The sequence below is a fragment of the Artemia sp. Qi Xiang Cuo genome, chromosome 10, assembly GCF_049724085.1.
Source record: "Artemia sp. Qi Xiang Cuo chromosome 10, ASM4972408v1, whole genome shotgun sequence".
In the NCBI taxonomy this organism is placed as follows: domain Eukaryota; kingdom Metazoa; phylum Arthropoda; class Branchiopoda; order Anostraca; family Artemiidae; genus Artemia; species Artemia sp. Qi Xiang Cuo.
Window position 1 is genome coordinate 32,536,429 of NC_142803.1, and position 25,877 is coordinate 32,562,305.

A 25,877-nucleotide genomic window follows, 5' to 3' on the forward strand; every position below is an offset into this window, starting at 1 on the left:
CCTTTTGAAGTTTCTATGACAACGCCTTCTATAAAAACTTTATATACCCCAGGATATAACTTAAAACCCTTGCCCTGAGGTTTGATGGGGAATGTCCTCCTCAAAAACATATTTTCTATCTGGAAATCAACTACGCTGAACAAAATGGCTATCTCAAAATTGGATATGTTTTGGGGAATGATGGGCATGAGGGCTAGTTGTCCTCCAATCACTTTCAACTATTAAAAAGGGCACTAGCCTTTTGAATTCCCAATCGAATGAGCCTGTTATGAAGTTTCTACGACAACAACTTCTATAAAAAACTTATAAGCACTCAGTGCATAACTTAAAACCCATGACCTGAGGGTTGGGGGGAGTGTCATCCTCAAAAACATATTTTTTATTTGGAAAACAACTACGCTGAACAAAATGGCTAACTCAAAATTTTGATTGGATGTGTTTGGGGGAATGATGGGTGTGGGGGGGGGAGGCTAGTTGCCCTCCAGTCACTTTCGACTTTTAAAAAGGGCATTAGCCCTTTGATTTTCGAATCGAATGAGCCTGTTTTGAAGTTTCTACGACAACGCCTGTTATAAAAACCTTATATGCCCCCAGGGCATAACTGAAAACCTTTGCCCTGAGGGTTGCGGGGGAGTGTCCTCCTCAAAAACATATTTTCTTTCTGGAAATCAACTAGCCTACGCTGAACAAAATGGCTATCTGAAAATTTTGATTGGATGTGATTTGTAAACAAATAAGTAGAGCAATAGGGAAATTTTTATACAAGATAGTTGAACGCAACTTTAAATGAATATTTCGACCCTATATCCAAGGGCCGTCCTCAGCAAAACAGACGAAGAGAATAAAAACAATATAAAAGAAGCTTACATTAAAATTCAATCATTAAAACTGTTTAAAAAAATGTTTTAAAAAAGCCCTAATATCATTGCTTCAAGGAAGTTCAACCAGGACTCCTGGTTGAGTCCTGGTTGAACTTCCTTGAAGTAATGATATTAGGGCTGTTTTAAAACATTTTCTTAAACAATTTTAATGATTGAATTTTAATGTAAGTTTCTTTTATTGGGATTTCTTGGGATTTTCTTGGGATTTTCTTTTGAGAAAATCCCAAGATGCTGTAGAAAATGCCAGTCTCCTGAGCATCTAATTACTAACTGTCCCAGTACCTCCCATAAATATTCCAGATGCTCCGGTCCTCATGAGTACTGCAAGGACGCTCCTTTTACGAATCCCATAAAATGTGCAAACTGTGAAGGTGATCATGGGGCATTTAGTTTTCGCTATCCCCGTCTCCAAGCTCTTGTTAAGAACGTTACTGGCCGACCTCATAAATGAACTGTCGCAAAATCTCTGTGTGTTCGTTTAACGTTAACGGGACTAAAGATAAAGTGCCAAGCCTGGAAAAAAAGCTGAGCCGTCTTGATGTCCTTTTCCTGCAGGAACAATTGCTTACGGCCTGTAGCGTGAACTTTTTGCGAAGGAATCATGATCACATTGTGTTTAGTACCAACGCTAGATAGACTCAGGGTAGACCTTCTGGTGGTCTTGTGTGTTATATCAGACAGACTCTTGCAGATTTATCCCCGGTGTCCTACCACTCATCTGAGCACTTCTAGTTGTAAGACTTGGTGACACGGTCCTAATAAATTCTTACCTGCCGCATGATAACAAGTCGGTACAGTCGTTCTCGAGCTTTGCCAAGTCTTGTGATAAGCTACAAGGTCTAATTAGTGGCATCGAATCTCTTTACTACTCGTGGTTACCTGCCGGTGATCTGAATTGCAACATTCACTTACCATCCAGTCGTTCTGAGACCCTGCTAAATGCTCTACCAGCTGCGCATAGATTATAAATAAAGATTGCAGCTTCTCATATATCCATAATAGTGGTGAAGTTTCTGATTTAGACCATTGTGTGTGTTTGCCTCTTCTTCATTCCTCTGATGCTCATGTAGACAATGAGTAGAGAGTCTATGGTCACCTTCCTCTTATTTTTGATCTATCTATTAACTCTACAATCAGTTTCAGGGCTCCTCCTAAGCGTCAAAAATGGACTTGCAGATGTGATTGGGTTAATGCAAATTGGTCACTCTATCTTTCGACTCTTGCTTTGCTGCTATCCAATATCTTTGTGCCTTGTCATCTTCTTGGGGCCGGTTATTTTGTCAGTGATGTCCGTGGTCAGCTAGATACTTACTATAGAAATATCATCTCTTCAATTAAACAAGCTGAAGCAAAAGCTGTTCCGTTTATTCGCATGCGACTTAACACCTGCAAGACTTTTTGGAAGCGTGATCCGGAACTTAAGAAAGTTAAGAACCAGGCCAAGTTTTTGTTAAAGTTGTGGATTGCTTGCAGTAGACCTTCTAGAGGACAAGTTTTTAGCATCAAGCAGAAAACAAAATCGGCTTATAAGCGTCATCTTCGTGCAGTTTGGTTTTCGGGTGCTGAATCCCCGTCTAATGGTAAACAGTGGAAAAGTGTGCTGAATTTGTCAAAAATCGAAGATTCTTTCTCCAGTGATATTATTCCAAGACTGTTGTGGATTAATCACTGTACACGCATCTTTTCTGGGATTAATCATGCTGTTCATAGCCGTTTTCTGCTTTACTGGCAAAGTTTCTTCCTAATAGGGTGAGCCAAAGACATAATATTTCTGTTTAAAAATCTAATATTGATAAATCTCTTCGACGGTTGAAGTCAAAGGCTTGTGACCTTGATAGTATCTGTGCGGCTCATCTTGATCCGCGTTCCGCTGAATTTGTATCGCATCTCCAGTTATTATTTCAAATGTGCCTTTCTAGGTTTATTGTCCTTGATTCATTCTTATGTGGAAGCGTTACTTATATACTAAAAAAAGGGAAAAGATCTACATTCATGTAATTCATATAGGCCGATTACTGTCGCCTGTACACTAAGTAAATTATTTGAGTATGTATTGCTTCCACAAATTGATGAATTGCCAAATTATGAGGCTAACCAGTTTGGATTCAGGTTAGGTTTGAGTTGTCAACATGCTTACCGCGTTTTAGCGCAGCTTATTAAGGAAGCCACTATAGTCTTCATTTTTGTACCCTTGATATATCTAAAGCACTCGATAGTATTTGCCATGCCCAAGCTTTCTTTGCTCTTAGTCAGCTCGGTGTGAATGCGTCTGTGATTCTTGTTCTAAAATTTTGGTATTCAAATTCCTATCTAAGATTAAAGTCAGGAAGTGGGGATTTTTTCGGACATATACCAGTTAAGTTTGGAGTTAGGCAGGGGGGAGTTCTCTCTCTCCATATCTTTATTGCTTCTATTGAATGTGTTTTGTCTGGTATACGTATTTCTTGCCTTACGGGATTCACAGACGTATCATACTTAGCTTATGCTGACGACTTGCTTCTTATTAGCCGAACTGAGTTTGGTTTAGAGCGTTCTGTCCGATCCGTCGCCGCTGCATTTGCAAGTATTGGGTGATTCTTTAATTTTATTAAATGTGAATATCTTATTTTTAATGGGATTAGTTCGTCTCATCCTTTGGATTGCAGCTCTTTTTCTATACCTTAAGTCACCTCTTCTCGATGGCTTGGGATCTCTGTCTGAAATTCACTAAGTTCTTTTCGGTTTCAGACAATTCGTGATGTTAAGAATAAGCTTAAACTGGGATATTCTAAAATTGTTGGAAATCGTGGACATATCCGGCGACAACCACTAACAAAGCTGTACTCGAGTTTTTGCGACCATTCGTGTTATCTTGCTCTGGTGCATATATGCTTCTGAACAAAGGTGACGTAAAAAGGGCCAAGACGGATTACTATCGCTATTGCAAGTTTTACTTTATTTACCGCGATCATTCCGGAACCGGAGGTTAATTAGTCAGTATCAGGAAACAGATATTCTTCTTTCAGTGGAAAAATTAAGTTCCAAATTAATTGACGATGCGGCAATCCGTCTTGGTTCTAACCATCGTCTTATCTGCCTGTTTAGCTAATCTGTTGTTTCTTTTTTGTGTATTTTTTGCTTATTTTTAGTTTTTTGTTTTCTTTCCCGGTACTTCACTTTTTTCCCTTTTGTAAGTGGTAAGAAAAATATTAATATTATTCGTTTGTTTCGCTGAATGTTCTTTTTATTTGTTTATTTTACTTTAAGTGCTGTGTGTGTTTATTTTTCTTCTTTTTTATCTTTACTCCACTTTTTATCACATTGTTTGTGCAGTGGGTTATAAATAAATTATTATTATACAGTTCGTTACCACGAACTGTTTGATAACTGAGGTAAGTTCGGATTGACTACTCCCTCTCAATATATTAGCACGCAAGGACAAATATTTTACTATTATGCCCCCTAGCTGCATCTCCCAGATCCTCGATCGTTTATTCCATAGCCTCCACTTCGCACTTTCATAGTTCATATTTTATTGATTTCTCAACTTTCTTTACATTCCTCTTGTTTTCATATGGACTTTCACCCAGATAATTCTTGTACAAGCCCCTTTTCCTCTCTATTAAACATACAGCTTTTTCACTAATATTCCTAGCTGCGTTCCTAACTTTTTTCGCTAAGACATCATCAGCAACTTCAGAAATTTTTTTCCTAAAATTATACCATCCATCTTCTACATTGTCAAATTTTAAATTCTCCAGATTAGTATTCAACTGTTCCTGGAAATTGTCTCTCAAATTCCCATCCTGGAGTCTACCAGCATCATATACTCTCGGGAGGTTGCTATTTTCCGAAATTTCAGCGTTAGATTAACCCTAGACACTACTAGAGGGGGATCTTTACTTTTAACATCAACAGCAACACTCCTATACACCCTAGTATCTTGTATTGATCCTACCAGTCTTTGGTTTACAATAACATAATCAATAAGGCATGCTAACTTACCATCACGTGAATACCACGTTAACTTATGGGACATTTTATGACCAAATACTGCATTAGTTATAACCAGATTGTTATACCTACAAAATTGCAGCAGTCTGTAGCCATTACTGCTTTCTTTTCATACAACTAATTTACCTAGGCTAGGATCGCATATATCTCTATTTCTACCTACCTGGGTGTTAAAATATCCTTATAAAAACACCTTATTTCTACCTGGGACCCTGTCTATTTGCTCCTGTAACTGTAAGTAAAATTCATCTGAGACATTAGTATCTCCGTCAGTCGGTTCTACAGGGGCATATACCACTATAACTGATACCCCGAACTTTTTAGTCATAAAATGAACGATTGTTATTCTATTGTTAATACCTTCCCAACCTAAACAAGACTTAGCAGCTTTCTTATTCATCATGAGCCCTTCTCCCTGTCTTTGTACCCCACCCTTCCTGCCTGAGTAAATAAATTCTGTGTCACTTAATTTCATGCTTCCTACCCCTGGGATATGAGTTTCTGAAACTCCTAATAAGTCCAGTTCGAATCGTCTGAATTCGTCAGTCAAAAGTTAGATATGGTAGTTATTCTTTAACGTCGTAACATCCCAAGTTGCAAGTTTCATATTCTTTAAATCATTGAAATTTTTTGGCCTCAGGAAAAGCAATGTTCCCGGATACTAGTGCTGGACGGGGACCAACACATCTTCTCAAGTCTACATCGAAGCGCTTAAGCCAGCTTAGAACTGGACAGCAAGAAATCCTTGGGACCCCCCTGTTCGAATAGAGGCCTTGTGTAATTCTGGGCCCATCTTGGTGACAACATGGTTTTTCAGCACTTAGCGATGCTCTCCTATCAACAAGAGTCGAACTCCTGCACAGACAGTCTCAAACCTATTACCTCCGACTCATTATACATTCATGCCTATAAATATTATGCTACTACGGAGAGGCAACCCATAGTAGATAAATTAGCTAAGAAGAGGTTTTTCAGCCCGAAATTGCCTGCCAAAACAGACCAAGCCCAGAAGAATTATCCATTAATCAGAATTCCGTGCGAATGGTATGTCGTTTACAAGGCTATAATTTCCTCGAGGGGCGCCCCTCCTCAAGTGAGAATAGAGCTGACTGCAAGGTCCCCATTCTTGCAAGTACCCCGAAAAGGTTGAGGCAGCCCTTTGCAGAGGCCGTTATCCATAGATCTGGATTATACGCCCTGCCGCAGTTTTCCTCCTATAGAGGGTCCTCCCACGATGGCGTTCTGCGTCACCGTGCAATTTAACCCATCGCTGGGAGAAGATTTTTAGCTCACGGGAAGTGTGCACACACCACTGGGCTCTGCTGATTGTACATTTGAGGGGATTTTTTCCTCCACTTGTATTTACGGCCCCGGGTGAGGGTGCCCCAGTTTCTATTATGGACCCCCAGGGGAAAGGTCCCCCTTGGTCCCTGCCTCCTATGGATGTACCCTACATATCTGTTGGGAGTTCCCCTATCGCCATCCTGGAGACGCGCTGAGCGGCTTTGGGGAGGCCCCTACTGAGCAGTAGACTCATAAATCTACCGTAACAAGCCTAAATTTAATATGTCAAGCCTAAATCTGCTATGTCAAACCTAAATCTTCTGTCAATCCTAAATCTATCATCTCAATCCTATTATTTCAACCCCGTTATCTCAATCCTATCAATAAAACGACTTTTATTTCAGAACTCGCAGAAAAATTGTAGTTAACATACCTCGATTGCAGCTCCACCATGCTCTACCCCCAATCCCCCTCCCCACTGTGCAAATATACTGCCCAAATTTAATATTTGTCACGCCTTCTTCCAATGTGTCTCTCTTGTTTCAAAATGAGCAGGCTTGCCTGTAAATTAAATTAACTGTGACAAAACAAGAACGAGAAAAACAAGAGAGATGGGTGGTGATGTGTATTCACCTTACCTTAATCACCTTAATCCATTTGAGAGCTTTTAGGTCCTCCGGACCTGTAGTGCTCTTGAGTTGACGACTCCCAATTGAACCTCCACTGCTTCTTCTCCCACTCCTTGTCAAGGTGGCATTTGAAAGACTGGATGGAGGGAGCGCTGACAGTTGAGTCCTTCAATTGATTCCAATGGTTTATGACTCTTCTTGAGAAATACATTTGACGGGTTCTCGATCTTTAGCTTAACTTAGGCAGCTTCTTGGAGTGTCCTCTTGTGTAATGATGGCTTGTGCTATGACTGCTGCTAAAGATGGTAGAGTTTTCTTCTCGAAGTTTGTAAGTCAGCATCATATCGCTACGCATGCGTCTGTAGACGAGGGTAGGTAGCTTAAGTTACTTGAGGCGGTCCTCATATGAAGTTGATTTTAGGCTTTTCACGCACTTTGTTGCTCGCCTCTGAACATTTTCGATGAGCCTTACATTTTACCGATAAGAAGAACCTGCAAGGCACATGCCAAAATCGAGATGGGGTCTGACAAGAGCTTTATATAATTTTATGAATATTGTTGCCTGTCGGCTACTGATGGTCTGTTTTAATAGGCCAAGACTGGAATTTCCACGAGAAACAACATGCTGAATGTGGCTGTGGAACTTCAACTTGTCGTTGATGATGACACACAGGTCCCTTTCTTCTTCTCTTTTCTCTAGATGCTCCCTTGTTTTTGTGATGGGATTGTAAATTGAGTAGAAAGCCATTGGGTTGTTAGGTCCAAGGTGCAAAATACAGCATTCGATTGTATTGAATTGAAGGAGCCAGTCTTGAGTCCAATCCTGTAGCCTGTCTATGTCATGTTGAATAGTCTGTGGATTTGCAATGCCGGACAGTTTGGCAACATCAGCAAACAAATGCATATTATTATCTACATGATTGAAAATGTCATTGATGTACATCAAGAAAATATTGGATATATAATATGGGCTATAGGGTACATTTACACATCAGGGGGAGGGGGCATAGTGGAACCGCCATCAAAATGTGTCAGTCATAACCACTCCGCATATCACGAAGTAAGAATTGTTTCCCTAACATGTTTCCTTCTTGATAGCCTAGCCCTCAATCTAGACCTTTACCAAATCCTGCAAGGCCTAGCCTCTTTATTTACACAGCTGTCTAACCAAGTGATTAAACAGTCACTATTACTTATATTCGTACTAATCCCAAAAATGCCTAATGAGTTCATTTTGAAGTTGCTCATCTTTCCTGTTAGCACATATAAGTTTGTAAAATTCTAGAAATAGGGATAAAACTCCCCCAAAAAGGGGTGTAATCTTGATTGATATTATGGATTTAAATTGCCGCATTCTAGCATTTTACCCAGAATAGAGCCAAAATCTTATCGAGGAAAACTCCGAGGAGTATCTATGATTACAGTAAGCAAATGAATTCAATTATTATCTTCCGTATAGTGAGAATTATATAAAAATTAGGTAGGACATTTAAGGACCAGAAAGGTAAATCAGAATTCTAAAGAAGTACAGGAAAGGTATACCTTTGCTAATGACAAATTTTTATTTGTGATAATATAGACAAACTTGATCTGTACATTTGATTTTGCTTAATATTATGGCTGGAGATGTTGGGAATAATGTCAGGAAATCTAAAGTTACTCATAAAGAAATCTTCTATCGGGAAAACTTATTAAATAGTGTTTTCCTTATTATTCAGTCATTAGAAAATTATATGGTCCAAATGTGCTACTGATTTAGTACCTTCTAGCAAATAGTGATTTGTTTTACATCGGTGTGATGAGTGTGATCACGGATGCGTGTTTATTTGTTGTTTATTTTCCCAGGGTGATCGCATCGAACCACTGGTCCTAGAATATCGAGAAAGGGTTCATTCGAACAGAAATTAAAAGTTCTAGTTCCCTTTTTAAATGACCAAAAAGATCGAAGGCCAGCTAGCCCCCCTCTTACACCCCTTTTCCCCAAAATTCATCCGATCAAAGTTTTGATATAGCCATTTTGTTCAACATTGTTGAAAGATCAAATAACTGTGCCTTTGGGTATAACATGGCCTGCCAGAGCTCCTGGGGAAAGGGCTATTAGTTGTGAAATTTGCCCGTATTGTTTACTTTTAGTAGCCTATTTGTTATTGAAATGTATATTGACCTTATAGGTTAGTGGTAGACCATTCGGCTGAAGATTGAGAGATGAATCACCGGTTCAAACGCAGTTGTCCCCTGATTTTTCAAACAGTTCGTGGTAGCGAACTGTAACTAAGGAGCGACGCGTCTCGATAGTAACCAAAAATCTAAGTTTAATGTTACCCATCAAAAGCTACGGGCCTGAGAAAATTTGCTCAATTTTTTGAAAAAGGGGTGAAACACCCCCAAAACATCAAATGATCTTAATTTTGCGTTTTTTGTGGGAAGAAATATCACGGATGCTTGTTGTGTTTTTTTTTGTATGTTTCCCCGGGTGATTGTATCGAACCAATGATCCTAGAAGATTGGGAGAGGGCTCATTTAGTCGAAAATCAGAAGTTTTAGTGCCCTTTTTAAGTGATCAAAAAGACTGGAGCGCAGATAGCCCTCCTCCCACGCTCCTTTTTTCTCCAAATTCGTCTGATCAAAATTTTGAGAAAGCCATTTTGTTCAGTATAGTTGAAGGATTCAATAACTATGCCTTTAGGGATAATATGACCCCCCACAGATCCTGACGAAAGGGCTGTAAGTTAAAAAATTTACCCATTGTTCACGTATGATATTTTTCATTGAAGATGGAATTGTCTGAAGGAAATTTCACCGGTGAAGGGGTGTATTTTACGTGGGAAAAATTTTTCATGAAGAAGCTTCCCATGAGGAGAGGGAATTTTTCATAAAGAGGGAGCCTGATTTACCGGTATTGTTTGAAAAACGATCAGAAATTATACAAACAAACAAGTTTTTCCTGCTGAAACTGTACAAAAGTGGGGTTTGATTCCACTTTCTTGGGCTGCAATTAAAGAATTACTAGACCACCTTTTACGGATGAAATTTGACGGATTGCCAAAGATCGTGCTTTTTGAAAAGCAGTTGTCGTCCCCTAATGGTGACGACAATGGGTGGGAAGAGATAATAAGGAGGGATTTAAACGAAATTGGAAGTTCATGGGAGGGGATAAAGAGTGAAGTTCTAAATAGATTAAGGTGGAGGAGGAGCGTGTGCAGCTGCTGTGGCCTCGGACGGCTTGGTTTTGCAGTGAGATGTTAGTAGTAGTAGTAGGAGTCGAACTAGAAAAATGTTATCTGATTAAACGGTTTTGAAAAGATAAGGACAAGAGCATTTCTCACCAATTCAGTAGGCTAGTAATTACAGTGCACATTTCTTAAACATATAGATTAATTTTTTGAATTTTCGTTTCAGGTGACTTTTGCAAACCATGCAATTGTTCAGGAAATATTGACCCTTCAGACCCCGACTCTTGTGATTCAGTTACAGGAGAATGCTTAAAATGCCTTGGCAATAGTTACGGTGAAGGCTGCTCTATATGCCAACCAGGATATTATGGAGATGCTATCTACAGGAAGGATTGTCAATGTAAGCATATTTGCCTATTAAAAGTTGTATCTTCATCGGGAAAATTAGGCATTATGATATCTTGTAATTATTTGTATATAATGTAATATATATAATATCGTTATATGGCACGCCTTTTTCAAAAGTTTCATAACTGAAAAAATAAATTTTTCAATGATGTCAAAAGGGGCTCTAACGATTTTAAAATTGCACTTTAAGCAAAGCCATTCTTTGGATTATGCTTTGTTTTATGATAACTGTGTAATTAAGATAACTTGGATAGCTAACATAAAGTAACCAAAGTTAAGTAAATATTTTCAAATAGAAATAATAAGCCCTTCCATGATTAAAACTAAAAATTTAACTTTTTTGGCTGTTTTCAAAAAATAATAAAATCAAATTGTGGTTATCTAGTGATAACCTGACGAATCTAAAATAATATTATTATGATTGGGTTATCATATATAAATAATATGACGGATTGGATATGCTTAATGTGTGGTTTTTAGACCAGTGTTACTTTTAAAATATGTTTGGTATACGATAGCTCCATTATTTTCTTACCACATCTGCTTGGAAGGAATATACATTTACTGAAGTGGCTTAGTGTTCATCGTTGCATGTTTTCCAAAAACGAGAAAACAAAGAATGAGATGGTGGTCTACATGGATTTGCTGAAATAATAAATGATTTGGTACATCAAAAGCCCATTTAATCATTTTTTATACTTCTAACTGATGATATCAATGTGTATGTAAAAAAAAGACAATACAAGGTGTTTATTCTGTTTTTTTTTTCTTTCAAGTAAACAAACTTTTCCAGCGTCAAATTTAGTTTTTCTTTTGCCTTTTGTAAATACATTCTCTATTATAAGAAGAAGAACATTGAGACGAAGACTTCATCTAGCAGGGGCTACCGGGCTTGACTCCCACCCCCCCCCCCAAAATTTTGCCTGTTTCGTAAAAACGGAACAAAGATAGATACAAACAAATTAGTGATGTGTTTTTGAATTTTTTTGCCCCCCCCCCGCCCAACAAAAATTATGGATACACCCTTGACTGGGAAAAGGTTTTTCTTTTTTTGGAGAATTTGATTGTTTGATATGCCCAAGCCTAAACAAAAACTACGCGTATCTAATAACTTGTCCTTGAATATTTGATTTTGCATTACGTCTTTTAATATTTTCGGCCATTTTTTATAACATCATTGTTCAATAAAACGATTGTATCATACTATGCTATCTATAACTGTATTGTTCTATTTCTGTTTTTACAATTCTCATTAACTCATGTACAATAAAAGTACCTAAACATTGTATCCAAAATATTATTTGTCGAATAATAAGAAACAACCCATACACCAGAAGCTTCAAAATTGTGTTGGATTATATTCCCAAGTGAGGGTTTCAAGGGGTGATAAGGCAGTGTCTTCAACCTGAAAAGGACACTAAGTTTTTTCAGCTGTAGACCTTTTTTTACGCTAGCTTTAGACCACAGTAGACAGAATATACCAGTAAGCTTATCGCAGATCATTTCTGGTCTTCGTGAACAAAAAGCTCCTCCCACTTATTTCTGCCTTAGCTTGTCTCGCTTGTTTCTGCATTAGCTTTATTTCCGTTTGTTTCAATGCACTTTGATGGAAACAGTCGGAAACAGACTAACCTGTCTAGCATGTCTAACATGTTTATATCTGCCTAAACGTTCTCCGGAGCACTCGCACCCCGGTCCGGGTTTTTATAATGGGTGAGATAGAGAATGATCATACTGGATAATATATGAACTGTGCTTTAGACCTAGAAACTTTGGATGTCGATTTTTAAAAGGGCTACCGCTCCTTTCTAATGTTACTTAACTTTATTTTTGTGCTGAATTTTTAAAGCTTGAGTGTTTGACTAAGCAAAAACAATGTTTTAATAGTGTGTTTACGAAGATACTTATTTTAGAAGCTCTAAGCTCGCTCAATCTCATTTAACATGTTTATTGCTGGCTTAACCGATATAATTATCTTTTATGGGCATCCTTACGTTCTCATATTTGATGCTTCGCAATTAGTACTTGTAATAATACTTTATACTTACTAATAATAAATTTATGGTTAGTGATAACTATAATGCTTTTTTTATACTGTAACATGAAATACTACTTGTAAATAAATGCTAGTTTCTCTAATTAAAAAGAGAAAAGACAAAAAAGTCAACTTGTCGTCTATAAGTGCCTGCTGTAGAAACGCCAAAAAAGGGTGCTAGTTCCTCAAATCGTTCTAGACGACGTTGTTTTTTTTGTTTTTTTTTCTTATTTTTTTTTCCAAGAGCATAATTTTATTTACACATAATTTACAAAGACGACCTGTTTGAGACGACCTTTGAGTTTCAAGGCATTTACATTTAAAAACTTTAACAAATAATTAAATTTCAAATTGTAATTTGATAAAGCAATTTCAGGGATAGCTTGTATAATTTGTATTGTGTATAGATATTTTAAATATATTATTTCAGGAAAATTGCTAAAACAATAGGTCTTATTTAATTGTACGAAAATCTTTATGTTCTTGCAGCCTGTGAATGTGATACTTGTGGTACAGAAGAATGTGACCATTACTCAGGTGAATGCAGATGTAAGCCAAATGTAGAGGGGGGAAAATGTGAGCGATGTTCGCCTGATCATTATGGACTCAGCTCCTGCGAAGTAAGCCCAATATAATTTATAAAATTAGATCTTTAAAAAAATAGTTTTGTTGACACGCAGTCTGTTGGAAAAGCTACTACATTCAGTGATTTTTTTTTATTCTTTATCAAAAGGGAAAATGGCCGCCTTTTGCAATCTTTTGAAAATAAACAAAAATGAATTTTATCTTATTCAAGTCCATAATCTGTAACCAAACTCCACTACCTATTGTTACCGCTAAAGATATTTTTCCATATATTTCAACATTAGAATGTGTTATATCCATATATTTCAACATTTTCTTACAATATTTTACTTCTATTAAGAATCTCTTCCTCTAAAATTCTCTGGCGGGAAGCTGTTCCAGCTAACTTGCGTAATTTATACTTCGGGCGAATGGGTGGTGGGTTACGCACTTTTATTGCGAATTCTGCAGGCAAAAATGAAAATTAGAATTTACCAGGCTATAAAAAAGAGGTCGCATCTCCAAAACACACACTTCTTGTACTGTTCTTATTACTATTGACAACTCATCGCAACACCAGGCTCCTGAGGTGGACACAGCTCTAAGAAGGAGCATGCAATCCTCCTCGACCCACTCTATTCAGATCTTTGCACTTAACTGCCTCCCATGAAGTTCAAATTTATTAAAATATTTTATCATAGCTTTTACTTTTCTTACCTATGGCACACTCGCCTATGGCATAGCATCAATTAAAGTGCCATTTATAAAATATATGCGATATGTATGTCTTAAACATAGACTTGCTTGTGTTGTAGGAGGGGGGGGCAAAAACTGAAATTGCTTCCAGGGGCTAAAAAATACTTACGCCCATATCATGTAATTGTTGTTCTCTATTAATTAATCGTCTGTTTATGGCTCCTCCTTTTATTTTTTCCTTTATTTCGGAACAACACTAATTATGACAGCAAATAACTGTATATTTATATTTTAAAAAGTTTTGATTAATGTATTATTTATTTAGACAATTGTAACTTCAAGCAGTGACAAAGCAAGTTGTTTTTCTGTTCGAATTTCATTGGAGGGTACCATCCTCGTAGGGGATACGTCCTGTCCCCTCCTCGTAGGATACCTGTGGATGCTGACTTCATTAATTTTGGTGACATTTTTTAGGGATGTCGACCTTGTGACTGTGGCATTGCATCTGAAAGCTCACAATGTGATGATATAACTGGTCAGTGCCAATGCAAGCCTGGTGTGATAGGCAAGAATTGTGAGCGTTGTGCTGCTGGCTATTGGAACTACGGCCCTGAAGGGTGTGTTTGTAAGTATTACGTCTTGTATCCTCTGTGTAACTAATTGATTTTTTCTTATCTTGAATCATTAACATAAAATTGTATTTATTTTGATATTTTTGCGATATTTGAGAATAGGTTTTTCACTTTTCGGTTAAATCTTTTGAATCTCCAGATCCCAAGCAGCCTTTAAATTGATCAAAAATTGAGGTTTGCTGCTAACTGTGTGGTTAGAAGTAGAAGCTCAGATGTATTTTTAGTTCGTATCATATCAAATTTACTCTTTGTTTTTTTTCTTTTATTAAAATTGTCATTGCGCTAAAAATTAAAGGTCTTATGTGCTACTAGTCAACGATTCACCTAGACATTGTCCCTAATGTTGTTTCTGTTGAACTTCTTTTTAAAGGAACTAAGAGATGGGTTTCAGCTATTGTGAAACCGTTCCAAATGGAGCTGTAACTTCTTGCGTAGCTGTTCCTCAAGTTGTCAGGCGGGCTGTCTCATTTTGTTGGTAATCTGACCGTACCGTATGTGCGGTATTGGCTTGGTGAACGGTGACTCATGTAGAGAAACCTCGTCTGGGAGAGGGTGACGGAGATATTTTTTTAAAATAGCCATTGACGCTATACTAAATCTCTCACTCAGAAGTTGTGAAGGTACCTGATCGTGTTGTAATTCGCCTTTGAGGATCTGTTTTGATCCTCTGGAGTGGTTCCGATAAGGTTATAGGAGCCACTGAAAAAAGCGGGTATCTAAATTTGTTAATAGGCCAAATCCATGACTTGTACAGAGGGATAATTGAACTAGATGGTAACGCATCCATAAATCGGAACCATCACACCCAGCTTTCTTACATAGGAGGATCTAACACAATTGAGATGTACGCTCCAACAGAGGTCAGATGAGAAAGGATTTTCCAAAATACGAAGTTTGTCAACTCTCTTGATACTTCTACCCTTAAAAATAAAATTGTGTCCAGTATCGCTCTTTTTGCTATTGCAAGTTCTTTTTTTAATCTATAGATAACATACTTCAAGAAATTGTATAGATTGAACACACTTCAATGATATTCAAGAAATTCTTCTAACACGTTCATCTGTTTCGTTTTTATGCATAATTAATAAATAATGGTCTTATAAACAAATCTGCCGGTATATTAAAGTTCAAGGCATAGCTTGCTTCTTAACAATCAAAATTTATTGCCTGACAGAAAACTTTCTTATTGTTGATTGTTTTTTTTCTTTCAAGGCTAGATCATGGCAAGATGTTCTACTCGAAAGAAGTTCAAAAGTTGCATGCTATACCTAAAACTATCTGATAATGATAAAAGAGCAAAATCAATTAGTCGTTTCAAATCAAACAAATTTCTTAGTTTGAATTATAGAAAGGTAATGATAGAAAAAATATCATTATCCACCTCCAAGGCCGTAGCAAAGATGGAAAAAGGGGACAGAGTTGGCAATGCCCTCTATAATAATCCTTAAAAGAAATGGCAAAGATCAGTTCAGACAGAAGAAGTATTTTTTTCCCTCGATTGTTTATTTCAAGGCCTAGCTTAAAAGAATGTCGAAAATAAATTTGTATAAACATTAAAAACAAAATATGATTTCTTTGCTTTAAAGTCAGTCCTGATCGTGGATGATTCGTAACCTTTTTACTAATCATGAGCGAACTTAGTGATAGAGTTCATTTTGGCAATGAACCAAACTCATTTCTGAAAGGCTCAGGGAGGGATCATCAATAGAATACATAGGACAGGTCTTCTCGGTTACAGTTTCAGAAGTGCTTCTTTTTTTTTCTTTTTTTTTTTGCTAAATGTGTTTCATGTTTCAGCCTGCAATTGTAATACGGAGTTTTCAATTGGAGCGAGCTGCAATCCTCAGACTGGACAGTGCGAATGTTTACCTGGTGTCATCGGTGAAAAATGTGAGCGCTGTCCATACAGATGGGTTCTTATACCTGAGTACGGCTGTGAGGAGTGCGATTCATGCCATCATAGTTTGTTGGACGTGACTGACGATCTCCGAAGAATGATTGACCCTGTTCAAGATGAATTCAGGGTTAGTATTTATTTCAAAGCTCTTTTGTGTGATACTTGTTACCTCCCAAATTTCCAGCATCGTAATTAGTTATTTCAGAAGTTAGACGACTTGAGCTATTCAAAACCCATAATGCAGTATTTTTGACAGTTTGAAACCTATACCCTGGTTTTCGATCAAGAATATCATGCTAGGATCAAGATACTTAAGAACTTTTTTTTTTTCGTTAATGTTTTTGTCGGCTTTTCTTCTTTGCAAGTTGAAAGTAAGGTGACAATAAAAGTCAAAGGTACACATGAATAAACGTTCGAATTAGTCTAATACAACTTATACATATACAATTTAATACAACTTATACATATCAAAACAATAAATAGACCAACTACAATAAAAATGTACACTTCTCAAAAAGAGAAATAGGGTAGAAAATTGGGGTAACTGGAGAAAAGAAGTAGCCTGAGAAAGGGATGATAATCGCTGAAAACATAAAAAATATTTGAATAGTCCGCTACTCTAAGCTGTAAGAACCATCTTTGTTAAATTATTCTTAAATGTGAGCAGTGCTGGTGATTCAGTTACTAATTCAGATAACTTGTATTTATTTGCAGTGAGAGGAAGTTGATTGGACTTAATCTTGCTCTCTTATTCTGAGCAAACGGGAAAGTGAACTTGTTCCTAGCTCTTGATAAATGACAATGTTGATTTTAAATAGAAACCTTCAGTCTAATCAAAAAGTGATCTTTATGTTGGATTTTTAAAAACCAAATCGCTAAATGAAAATGCAGAGTTTTTTTCAGGTTAAGAATATCAACTAGTTAAAAAAAAAGAAAATGTTTTAGTTTCTGATAATTTTTACCTCGCAGATTTGAATTAAACTGAAAAGATTACATTTCAAGTTTTGAGCTTCTTCGTGAAGCTCAAGAAATGAGGTTCTCCATTTTCATGTTCACTATAGAGAGGGATGTGCAAGTAAAAGTAGAGGAGAATCATCTTCAAGAATGAGGCGTTAGAAATTTTTACAAAATTAAAATTTCCTCTTTTGGTTGCTCTGTTCATATTTGACCTTGGCAGGAAAATTTTGAGGGGGTATTACCGCAACCCTTTAGTGAAAATCTGATAAGTTATATGAGTTGATATCCTAAACATCCTCTTTGAAGGTAATTGATAGTGAAAAAACCAAACCAAGGGGTTAAATACTTGTGCCAATTTGCCTACATTTTATTTGTTTCTGATACATTTAAGGGTACGTCAAATATATAATTTTATGGTTAACTGGCTGTAAAGTCCATATAATGTTTTTAGTCTCTTCTTCTGATTTTTGCCAAAGTGTTGCTCCTACAACACTTTTGGGGGAGAAGCTGACAATAGATTGCTGAAACACTCCACTTTGCCAAGGCAATGTAAATCTGGTTTTAGTTTATAAAGATGAATCAGATTCTGAATATACATGAAATTTAAAGAATTGGACGTAATTACAAATACCCATAGCACATCCGCCCAAACAGCTGGAACGGGGGAATGACCGCCTCCCTCTCTAAGATTCGTCTATAGAAATCGTAATAAAAATTCAAAAGATCTTTCATTCGTGATAAAAATTTTAACATTGTGACCGAAAAATACACCAATTGTTTATTATTTTAATATCCCCATACATCCATAGAAAACATTGCTCTAATACCCCATTCCTTAATGATAGGCCTACCTGTGTAGCAAAGTATAATCACCTACGGAACAAGTACTGACAAAACCTATACTCTCCACATAAAAAAGTGACCCTTTGTCTGCGTCTCCGGAGACGATTCCATACCTATGCGAACCTGGCAACTAAATACCGTAGTTACACAATTCAATACAACTTAGGAGAATAATGGCTCGGAGCGATTAAGTAGTACAGCATTTTGCGTCTAGAGGCACTGAGGTACGCGGGGTCACTTTTGGAGATTTTTTTCAGTACTTGTTCCGTAGGTGATTATACTTTGGTGTGTAGCTATGTTCCTCACTTGATGAAGGGGTGCTTTGGTGCTCCAAAATCGCTTATTTAGATACATTTAGCTTTTATTTCCCGAGGTCATCGGAGAGAGAATTATTTTTGGATGACTCTTGATTAATAATTTGCCTAATCACTCTCTCTGTTTCTGTTTTACCTTGTTCAGCTGTGATATATTTTTTGCATACAGCAAATATGTTTTTTTAGTATAGTTTTCTTTGTATTTATTTATTTATTATTTTTTTAGTATGTTGCCCTGAGTCACTTCACAAAGCAGCGTCTTCTCTCATTGAACGAAACTGCTAACACACTGGCACAGTCTGTGGCACTATTGGACCCGAACTCAGTTATAATTGACCCTCTTCAGGAAGGAACAGAGGAAGTGGGAAGAACAATCCGCTCAACTAAAAGCAGGGTATATTTTTGCTTTAATTCAGTATATTTATTTACAAAATGAAATAATTATAATAATTGTTTTAAGCTGCAGGTTGCTATTCCAAGAAAAACCTAATTAGTGGAAATGGAAGATTAATATTTATTTTTCCCATCCTTACTATATATTCCACCCGCTGTTGGACATTACCGTCTCTAACTAAATTCTCCATCTTAACATCTACTTTTTAAAATACCTCAAATCGTGCATCCAATCCCATCCAGACTGTCTTTTATTTGGTGCGTTTTGTTTCCTTGGCCATCTCACAATTTTGGCAAACTTGGAAAAGGCCTCTTCCTATTCAGGTGAGATGACATTGAAAGTTCTCAATACCTGTAATGGATTCAGTAATTGTTCGTGTCTTAGACCTATTAAATCTTAAAAGAGTTTTAGTCAGCATGGAGTTAAACTGTAGAATCAATTCCTTTGTTTCTTTGCATCCCACCTTTCTATGCCAATTTTGCTCCACCCTCTCCTAACTCCGTATGTTTGTTCCCGCTTTTTGACAGGTGTGCGTTATGAGGATGTCAGTGATACCCCAGCCTTGGCTGCTTCAGTCAAGGCTGTTTCATTAACTGGTGGCTCATTAACTCTAATCCCAGATTGTCCTAGAGCCCACATCAGTTTAGATTGATCTCCATTTGATTGTTGTCTCTTTAATGCTTCATAACATTCCAGCTCACTTTTCTGCCGGCTCTTAATAGTCAGAATAAATACACTCTCTTATTGGCCGCTGCAAAATTATTCAGAATAAATACACTTTCCTATTGGCCGCTGCGAAATTATTCCGAATAAATACACTCTCCTATTGGCCGCTGCGAAATTAGAGTCGAAGAAAAAAAAAATTAGGGTTAATCGTCCCACCGTAACCGCTCCAAGAAAATTTTTCTATAGCTGGAGCTTAAAAGAAGGATTTTCTCCCTAAAATCTGACAGAAGTTGCTGAAACCATATTTCTAATAACCTAGTCTCTTCTAGTCACCTTGGAATATTAGTCATTTCTTACGACCTCGTTTGTAGTGCAATTTGCGGCTCTGTGCTTTCTCTTTACTCTCTTTTAAACTTTTTAGTGAAACTATTCTTGAGGTAGGGTAGTGAAACTTTCATGGAAAAATAACCTTTATTATTCAACCTTAAATGTTGGTAAAAATTGTATTGAAAATTCCAACATGATTCCGATATCCCATAGACAGAATTTGAATGACTGACTGTATTGATACTCTCTCTACAAAGGTTGTGCTACTTTAGTAAACAGAGATGATAATGGCTATTGAAGGAGTATTCTACCAACTGAGGTGCAAGCAGATCGCTTATAATAGGCCTAGTGTTATTTATTGTCTATAGTATCCTAAGGTCTATGATGATGAGGAAATTTCCATTTTTACGAAATTACCCTTTTGAAAGGTTAGTAGATATTTAACATCATTGATAAAATATTTAATAAACACTTAGTTTGTAATTTTTGTGCGGAGATTGTTGAGACACCTTGTGTTGCTCTACTTGGGATACCGTTTGGCAAAACTTAAGAAAAGAGGTGGCAAGACAACAGGCCTGCTTAAAACCATCCAGTCATGCAGATCAAAGATCCTTGTATGTCTGATTTCAGCAAAGTGTGACCTATTTATAGTCTATGAAATACAATCTTAACGTGTTTGGATCCTTTCAAACCAGTTTTAGACGGAAATCAAACACCATTGCTGAATATGTACTCAGACTGTTTTGATTTTGACCTAAGCCCTTATTTTGGGCATTCAGGGATATAGATTGTAGATCTTTGGGGAAAAGTAGGGCGAGGGAGTGTTGCCTAACCCAAAGGGTCTGACTTTTCGCCTTGCAATCATATATATTTAAAATCCTTATATGACTCCAATTTGAACAAAATATCTAACATATTTACCGTTATATATCACAATTTATCTATGAAGCCTCTGTTTTATATGGGTTCTTCGTGAAACTGGAGCAGTTGCTCCTAGGGTTGCACCTGTCATGTCACCCCTGTAGGCATATTTTGGAGATTTCAATCCTTCTTATTGAAATCACATTGTATCTTTAGTTTCTGATCTGATATTGTGGGGGGCTCTGGTTGACCAGGGTCACATGGAGCATTGAAGGGTATCAACTTACTCTGTGACTAATAAAGGATCGTCTATTATCGATGACTGTGTTCTCTTCCAAATATGAATTTGGCCTTATCAATTATTTAATTCTTGAAATTTATTTGTGTCTCCCTTATTTTTAAACTTTCAAGACCGCACAATATATACATTGATGGTTTATTCCGGATGCTAAATTCAAAGAATTGTCGTTCTTTTTACTGTCTTGGAATATGTATATTTTATTTACTAAATTGTATTGATTTGACCAGCCTTACAAAAAAAATTGTGATTTATTAAAAATGGCCAAAAATAGCATTATGTAAGCTCTAGCTCCAGGACATTTTTAACTTGGCAACTACATTTGTTTTCTACAAGTATGTACCTTCCCTTCCAGCTAAGGAAATCAACATGATTCTTGCTATCTGCGAGAAGCAACTATTTTTAACCTCACTTGTACTTATACATTTGAAATTTCATCTTTCTATTATTTTTTTTTTCAGACGGATAGCGTGGCTGAACAAGCTGAGTTGATGGCTTATGACGGTAAAAGTCTTCTAGATGAAATCCTAAAGGAAGAAACAAATATTCAGGATTCAGTACTTCGGACAGAAGAAATTGTGAGTGAAGTTTCTATAGCTGCTGAAGGATTTGGAGCTGATGCAGGTGAATAAGCAACAATTTTGTATGTTTAATTAGACTAAGGCGGTTTTACTTGCCCCTGGTCTGAACTCCACCAAGTTTAGTTCCATATTTAATTCGAAGTGCTATTACGGCTACAAATTTGTTGCAGTGTTAAGCCACCTCATGTATAGATTCTGTCGCACACCCCTACACAACCTCACCCTGTTTTAAGTTTTCTTTTTTTGCTATTTCCTTAGAAGCTACAATTGTTTTAGCGTCAAAATTATTGTTATTGTTATACCAACCTAATTTTTGGCATCCATTCTTTCTTTTGCCTTTTGCCTATCTGGTGAATCTTTCCAAGGATGTGATCTTTGTCCGTGCTAGACTGAGAGTCAAAAGGCTGTTGAGGCCGTCAATACGGAAAACAGTGCGTTGCGAAAGGATTCTTCGTCATGAAGGATGCGAAAATTTTTTGGCCCGGAATTATTTCAATTGGTTGAATGTTATTTGCTTTTTTTTGTTTATTTAGTCAAAAGAAGTGCCAAAACTTCTATTCTTTAAGAAGAATGGTATCCATTTGTTATTACTAATATTAAGTTTTATTTCGATTTTTATGCTGTTGTAATTTATATTGCGGAATTTACGCAATAGAAGTCAAATTTAAATCTCACAAGTCAAAGCACATTCCTCTTTATTTTCTGGGTTTTTCTTTTGGAAATTTCTTTTAGTTATGATGAACAATTTAAAATAGGTATTTAATTCGATAAAATTCTTTTTTTGCCCATATCTATAGTTTCCCGTCATGTATGCTGACTGGCATATATTCGGAGTATGTTTGACAAAATTGAATTATTTCATTACCCCTGGCAGGCGTCTCGAAAAATTGACGAAACTGGTAAAAAAAATGGGTACTAAGATGCAATCAAAATAATATAAAAATGTAACATGGTTTAGTTTCTTTGATTTCTTCTTCAATTTTAGGACCAGCAATAGAGCAAGCATCAGCTGAAGCAGATGCAACGCTGCAGGAACTTCAGTCACGTACCTTTGAACAAAGAACCCAAAATGCCAAAGATGAACTTAAAGAAGCTGAAGATCTTTTACAGAAAATAAATGAATTTGTATTCCCAACTCAACTAGACTCGGATTTCACCGGTCGCCTCAAAAAGAGACAGGTTGATCTAGAATATAAGCTAGAGGATCTTAGAAATCATAGTTTGGTTGCCTTAGAGAAGGCTACTAATGCCTCTTTACTTATTCAGAAATTAAGGTAAGAAAAATAAACATTTTGTCGAATACTGAAGTTGAATAATGACTTAAAGTATAATTATCTTTAGATAACTCTTAATTAATTAGTCCCAAAAATTGTCCAGCGCTAAAAATATAGCTTTAAAGACTTTCAATTTCTTATAGTGTTGTTTTATCATCTATCTGGCTAAATCATAATTACATTTATTTTTGCCTTGCTGGAAGTTGTAGACTTGCCCTCTAATCTCTTGTTACTCTTAAAAAGGGCACCAGAACTTTTAATTTTGAATTGAAATAGCTCCTTTAAAAGTTTCAATGATATTTCTAGCTATTATTGAGTAGTGCTGCCTATGATATTGCTTATATGCCCTTTTGAAAACCCGTAGATTGTTCAGTTTTTTTTTTTTATTGCCTAGCCTCTTTACCTAGATGGGTCTCTATGTAAACTTAGAGCACTAGCTAATAACTGAATGTCGCTACTGCAATGCAAGCACGAAATCACAAGATTCTAGAGTAGTGTTTCCACTATAACGAAATTTTCCGGGGTTTCCCTGAATTTATCCGAAAGAAACTTAGTTCTCCAAAATCTCCCCAAAATTAAAATTCGTAAATGCATGAACGATAGCACAAAACTCAAATCCTTAAATTTTGGGGGATTAGGGAACACAATGTTGTTTCAAGGAAACTTGGAGAAACCAGGAAAATATAGGGAGAGAGGAAACACTGCCTTAGAATCACAAGAATCAGTTTAATCCTGTACACTGAATGAATAACTAGGTACTTCTTTGTAAGGTCGTCAAGGACCTATTTATTGATGACATTTTTTATATACAGAATCTGAAAATTTTCAGAAGCCAAAAATAAATTAGGATACACTTTACAATGGTTGTCATTTTCAAAAGACAGAATAATAACAATAGAAGGAAATTTATTTAAATTAGAGCAAACTGACTTACCGTATTTCAAACAATAGGCTGTACGAAAAATGTGGTTCTATACCGCTCTCTAGGGCTATAATGAAAGAAAGATTGAGGAGGCTAGGGCATGTTGTGCGGACGAAGGATGACAGATTGCCGAAGATTGTTCTTTTTGCCCAACTGTCTAGGGCTAAACGGAAAGCAGGTCGTCCTCGTCTGGGTTGGGAGGACGTCATAAAAAAAGATTTAAAGGAAATGGGAACTTCGTGGGAGGATGTAAAAAGGGAAACTTTGAATGGATTGGGATGGAGGAGTAGTGTGCGTAGGTGTGTTGGCCTCAGGTGGCTTGGTGCTGCGGTGAGTTGTTAGTAGTAGTAGTAGTAAACATTGTTTCTCTGCATTAGTATTTGTTTCGTTTTGTTTAATAATGCTATTTGTTCATACTTTTTAGTGGTTCCCCGACACTCATTGGAGCAAACGATATTCGTCAGAAGAACAAGACTGCCACATCACAGAATCTCGAGTCCTCTGAACAAGTAAAAGAAACATCTGACATGTTAGAAAAGGCCCAATCAAACTTCGACAGCTTGAGTAAGCATTCTTTTCCTCTCTCTTCTTTCTTGTAGTCTGTAAATCCAAGTTTAATTTACTCTGTTTTTGGACTTAAGGATAATATTGTGTTTTGATAAAACTAGTCGCTAGGCTATCGATATTTATTGAGGTCGACCATCGAATCTAGTTAAGATATGTGTATATTATTCTAAGTATTGAACTAACTTATTTTGAAAACTCTTATTTCTAAGAGTTTTATTTTTTAAATAAAATTTAGAAGTGTCAGATATGACTTTATTTCTTTTCGGTTTCTCTTTGACTTGTACATTGGAAGACATCTTTAATGTGAAATTGAAATATTCGGACCGAATTGGTATTTTTTTTACGCTGTTTTTGTCAACAGTTTGCCTGTTCATTTTTTTTTTTATTTATTTTCATAAAGAAAGGGAATGAGTGCTAGGAAACTAGAATTCCTGTGGTAAGGCTTAGTGAAGTGTTTCGGAAATTGTTATCCATGAGTTTCAGCTATGGAGCACCATAATTGACAATGTTTTATTCGAGTGGACTCGAACCCGTTGAAAGGTGCCAAAGAAGTTCCAGCTGCTAATCTTTACCAAGTTCAATTTACATCCATTGGTCCAGGGTGAGAGCAAAAGACTGTGGGCTTTTTTTTATGTGTATCTGGGGGAATTGTCCAGTGTGTCTGAGGGTAAAGCTATGAGGTTTTTGAATGTAGGAAGTTCGAGGACCATTTTTGGTGTTCGAGATGAGGGAAGGAAAAAGAGAAGTAATTTATTTTTTTGAACGAAGAATTAGTATCATTAACTCGAACCGTAGAAATACGAAAACGAATTTTCAGCTGTTAACCTTTATAAGATTTAATTTACATCTATTGGGCTATTCTTACGTTTATGTTTAGATAATTAACGAGGGAGATATCGTGTTTCTGATGTTTTTGATTAGCATTTTTTGGGTGTTTTGATATGTATCGGGGGGAATGTTCCAGTGTGTCTGAGAGTAATGTTATGAGGTTTTTTGAATGAAGCAAGTTTGAATGGTTGTTTGGCTATAGGAGCCTTTTTTTATTGGTCGGTAAGTTGAGGATTATTTTTGGTGTTTAGGATAAGAGAAAGAAAAAGGAAAAGAGTTTTTTTTTCTTTTAAGGTGGAATTAAAATAATTATTAAACGAAATTTTGGCTTAGTTTCAGTTATGTAATGGGATGTGATGCAAGCTTTTGCTCCAGAAATGCTGTGATTTATATTGTTACTTTTTGCATATATTATTGATCAGACTATAGAAAAGGATTAGTTTTATTTTCTCCTAGAAAATTACTGAATATCTTGCAATGTTCACAGAAACATTTTATTTTTTCATTTAACAATCACTAGACAAGAATTTTTTTTTTAATTTCCGTCTATTGCTATTGCTGAGCTACATATCACAAAAACAAACAACTACAAAAGCAGTAGTGATGCTCCGCAACATAATTGCAAACCGATAAAATACCTTTATATTTTGGTTCGTAATCTTGGATTGTTTCCAAACGAGGCAGGGTTGTTATATTTAGAAAAAAAAGACTTGTCAATTCCTTGGAATTTATTTTCCGAAAAAAACTAAAAATTTACATTTTTCTTTTCGTAGCTAGGTGTAGCAGTATGAAATATCAAAATCCTAAAATTCATCAATATGCCCTCAAGATTCTTAAAATCTATAAAACCGTC

General features: G+C 36.4%; 1 protein-coding gene across 1 annotated transcript in view; it reads left to right on the forward strand.

Moving 5' to 3' along the window:
* The window catches only part of LanA (laminin subunit alpha), a 217,498-nt gene that overhangs the window by 134,300 nt on the left and 57,321 nt on the right, over positions 1 to 25,877 (forward strand). The window contains exons 25-32 of the mRNA XM_089095354.1: positions 10,187 to 10,360; positions 12,893 to 13,023; positions 14,138 to 14,288; positions 16,093 to 16,319; positions 18,533 to 18,700; positions 21,314 to 21,476; positions 22,419 to 22,707; positions 24,054 to 24,193. Of these exons, the coding sequence (XP_088951480.1) occupies positions 10,187 to 10,360; positions 12,893 to 13,023; positions 14,138 to 14,288; positions 16,093 to 16,319; positions 18,533 to 18,700; positions 21,314 to 21,476; positions 22,419 to 22,707; positions 24,054 to 24,193 (1,443 nt within the window). The remainder of the gene's footprint in view (positions 1 to 10,186; positions 10,361 to 12,892; positions 13,024 to 14,137; positions 14,289 to 16,092; positions 16,320 to 18,532; positions 18,701 to 21,313; positions 21,477 to 22,418; positions 22,708 to 24,053; positions 24,194 to 25,877) is intronic.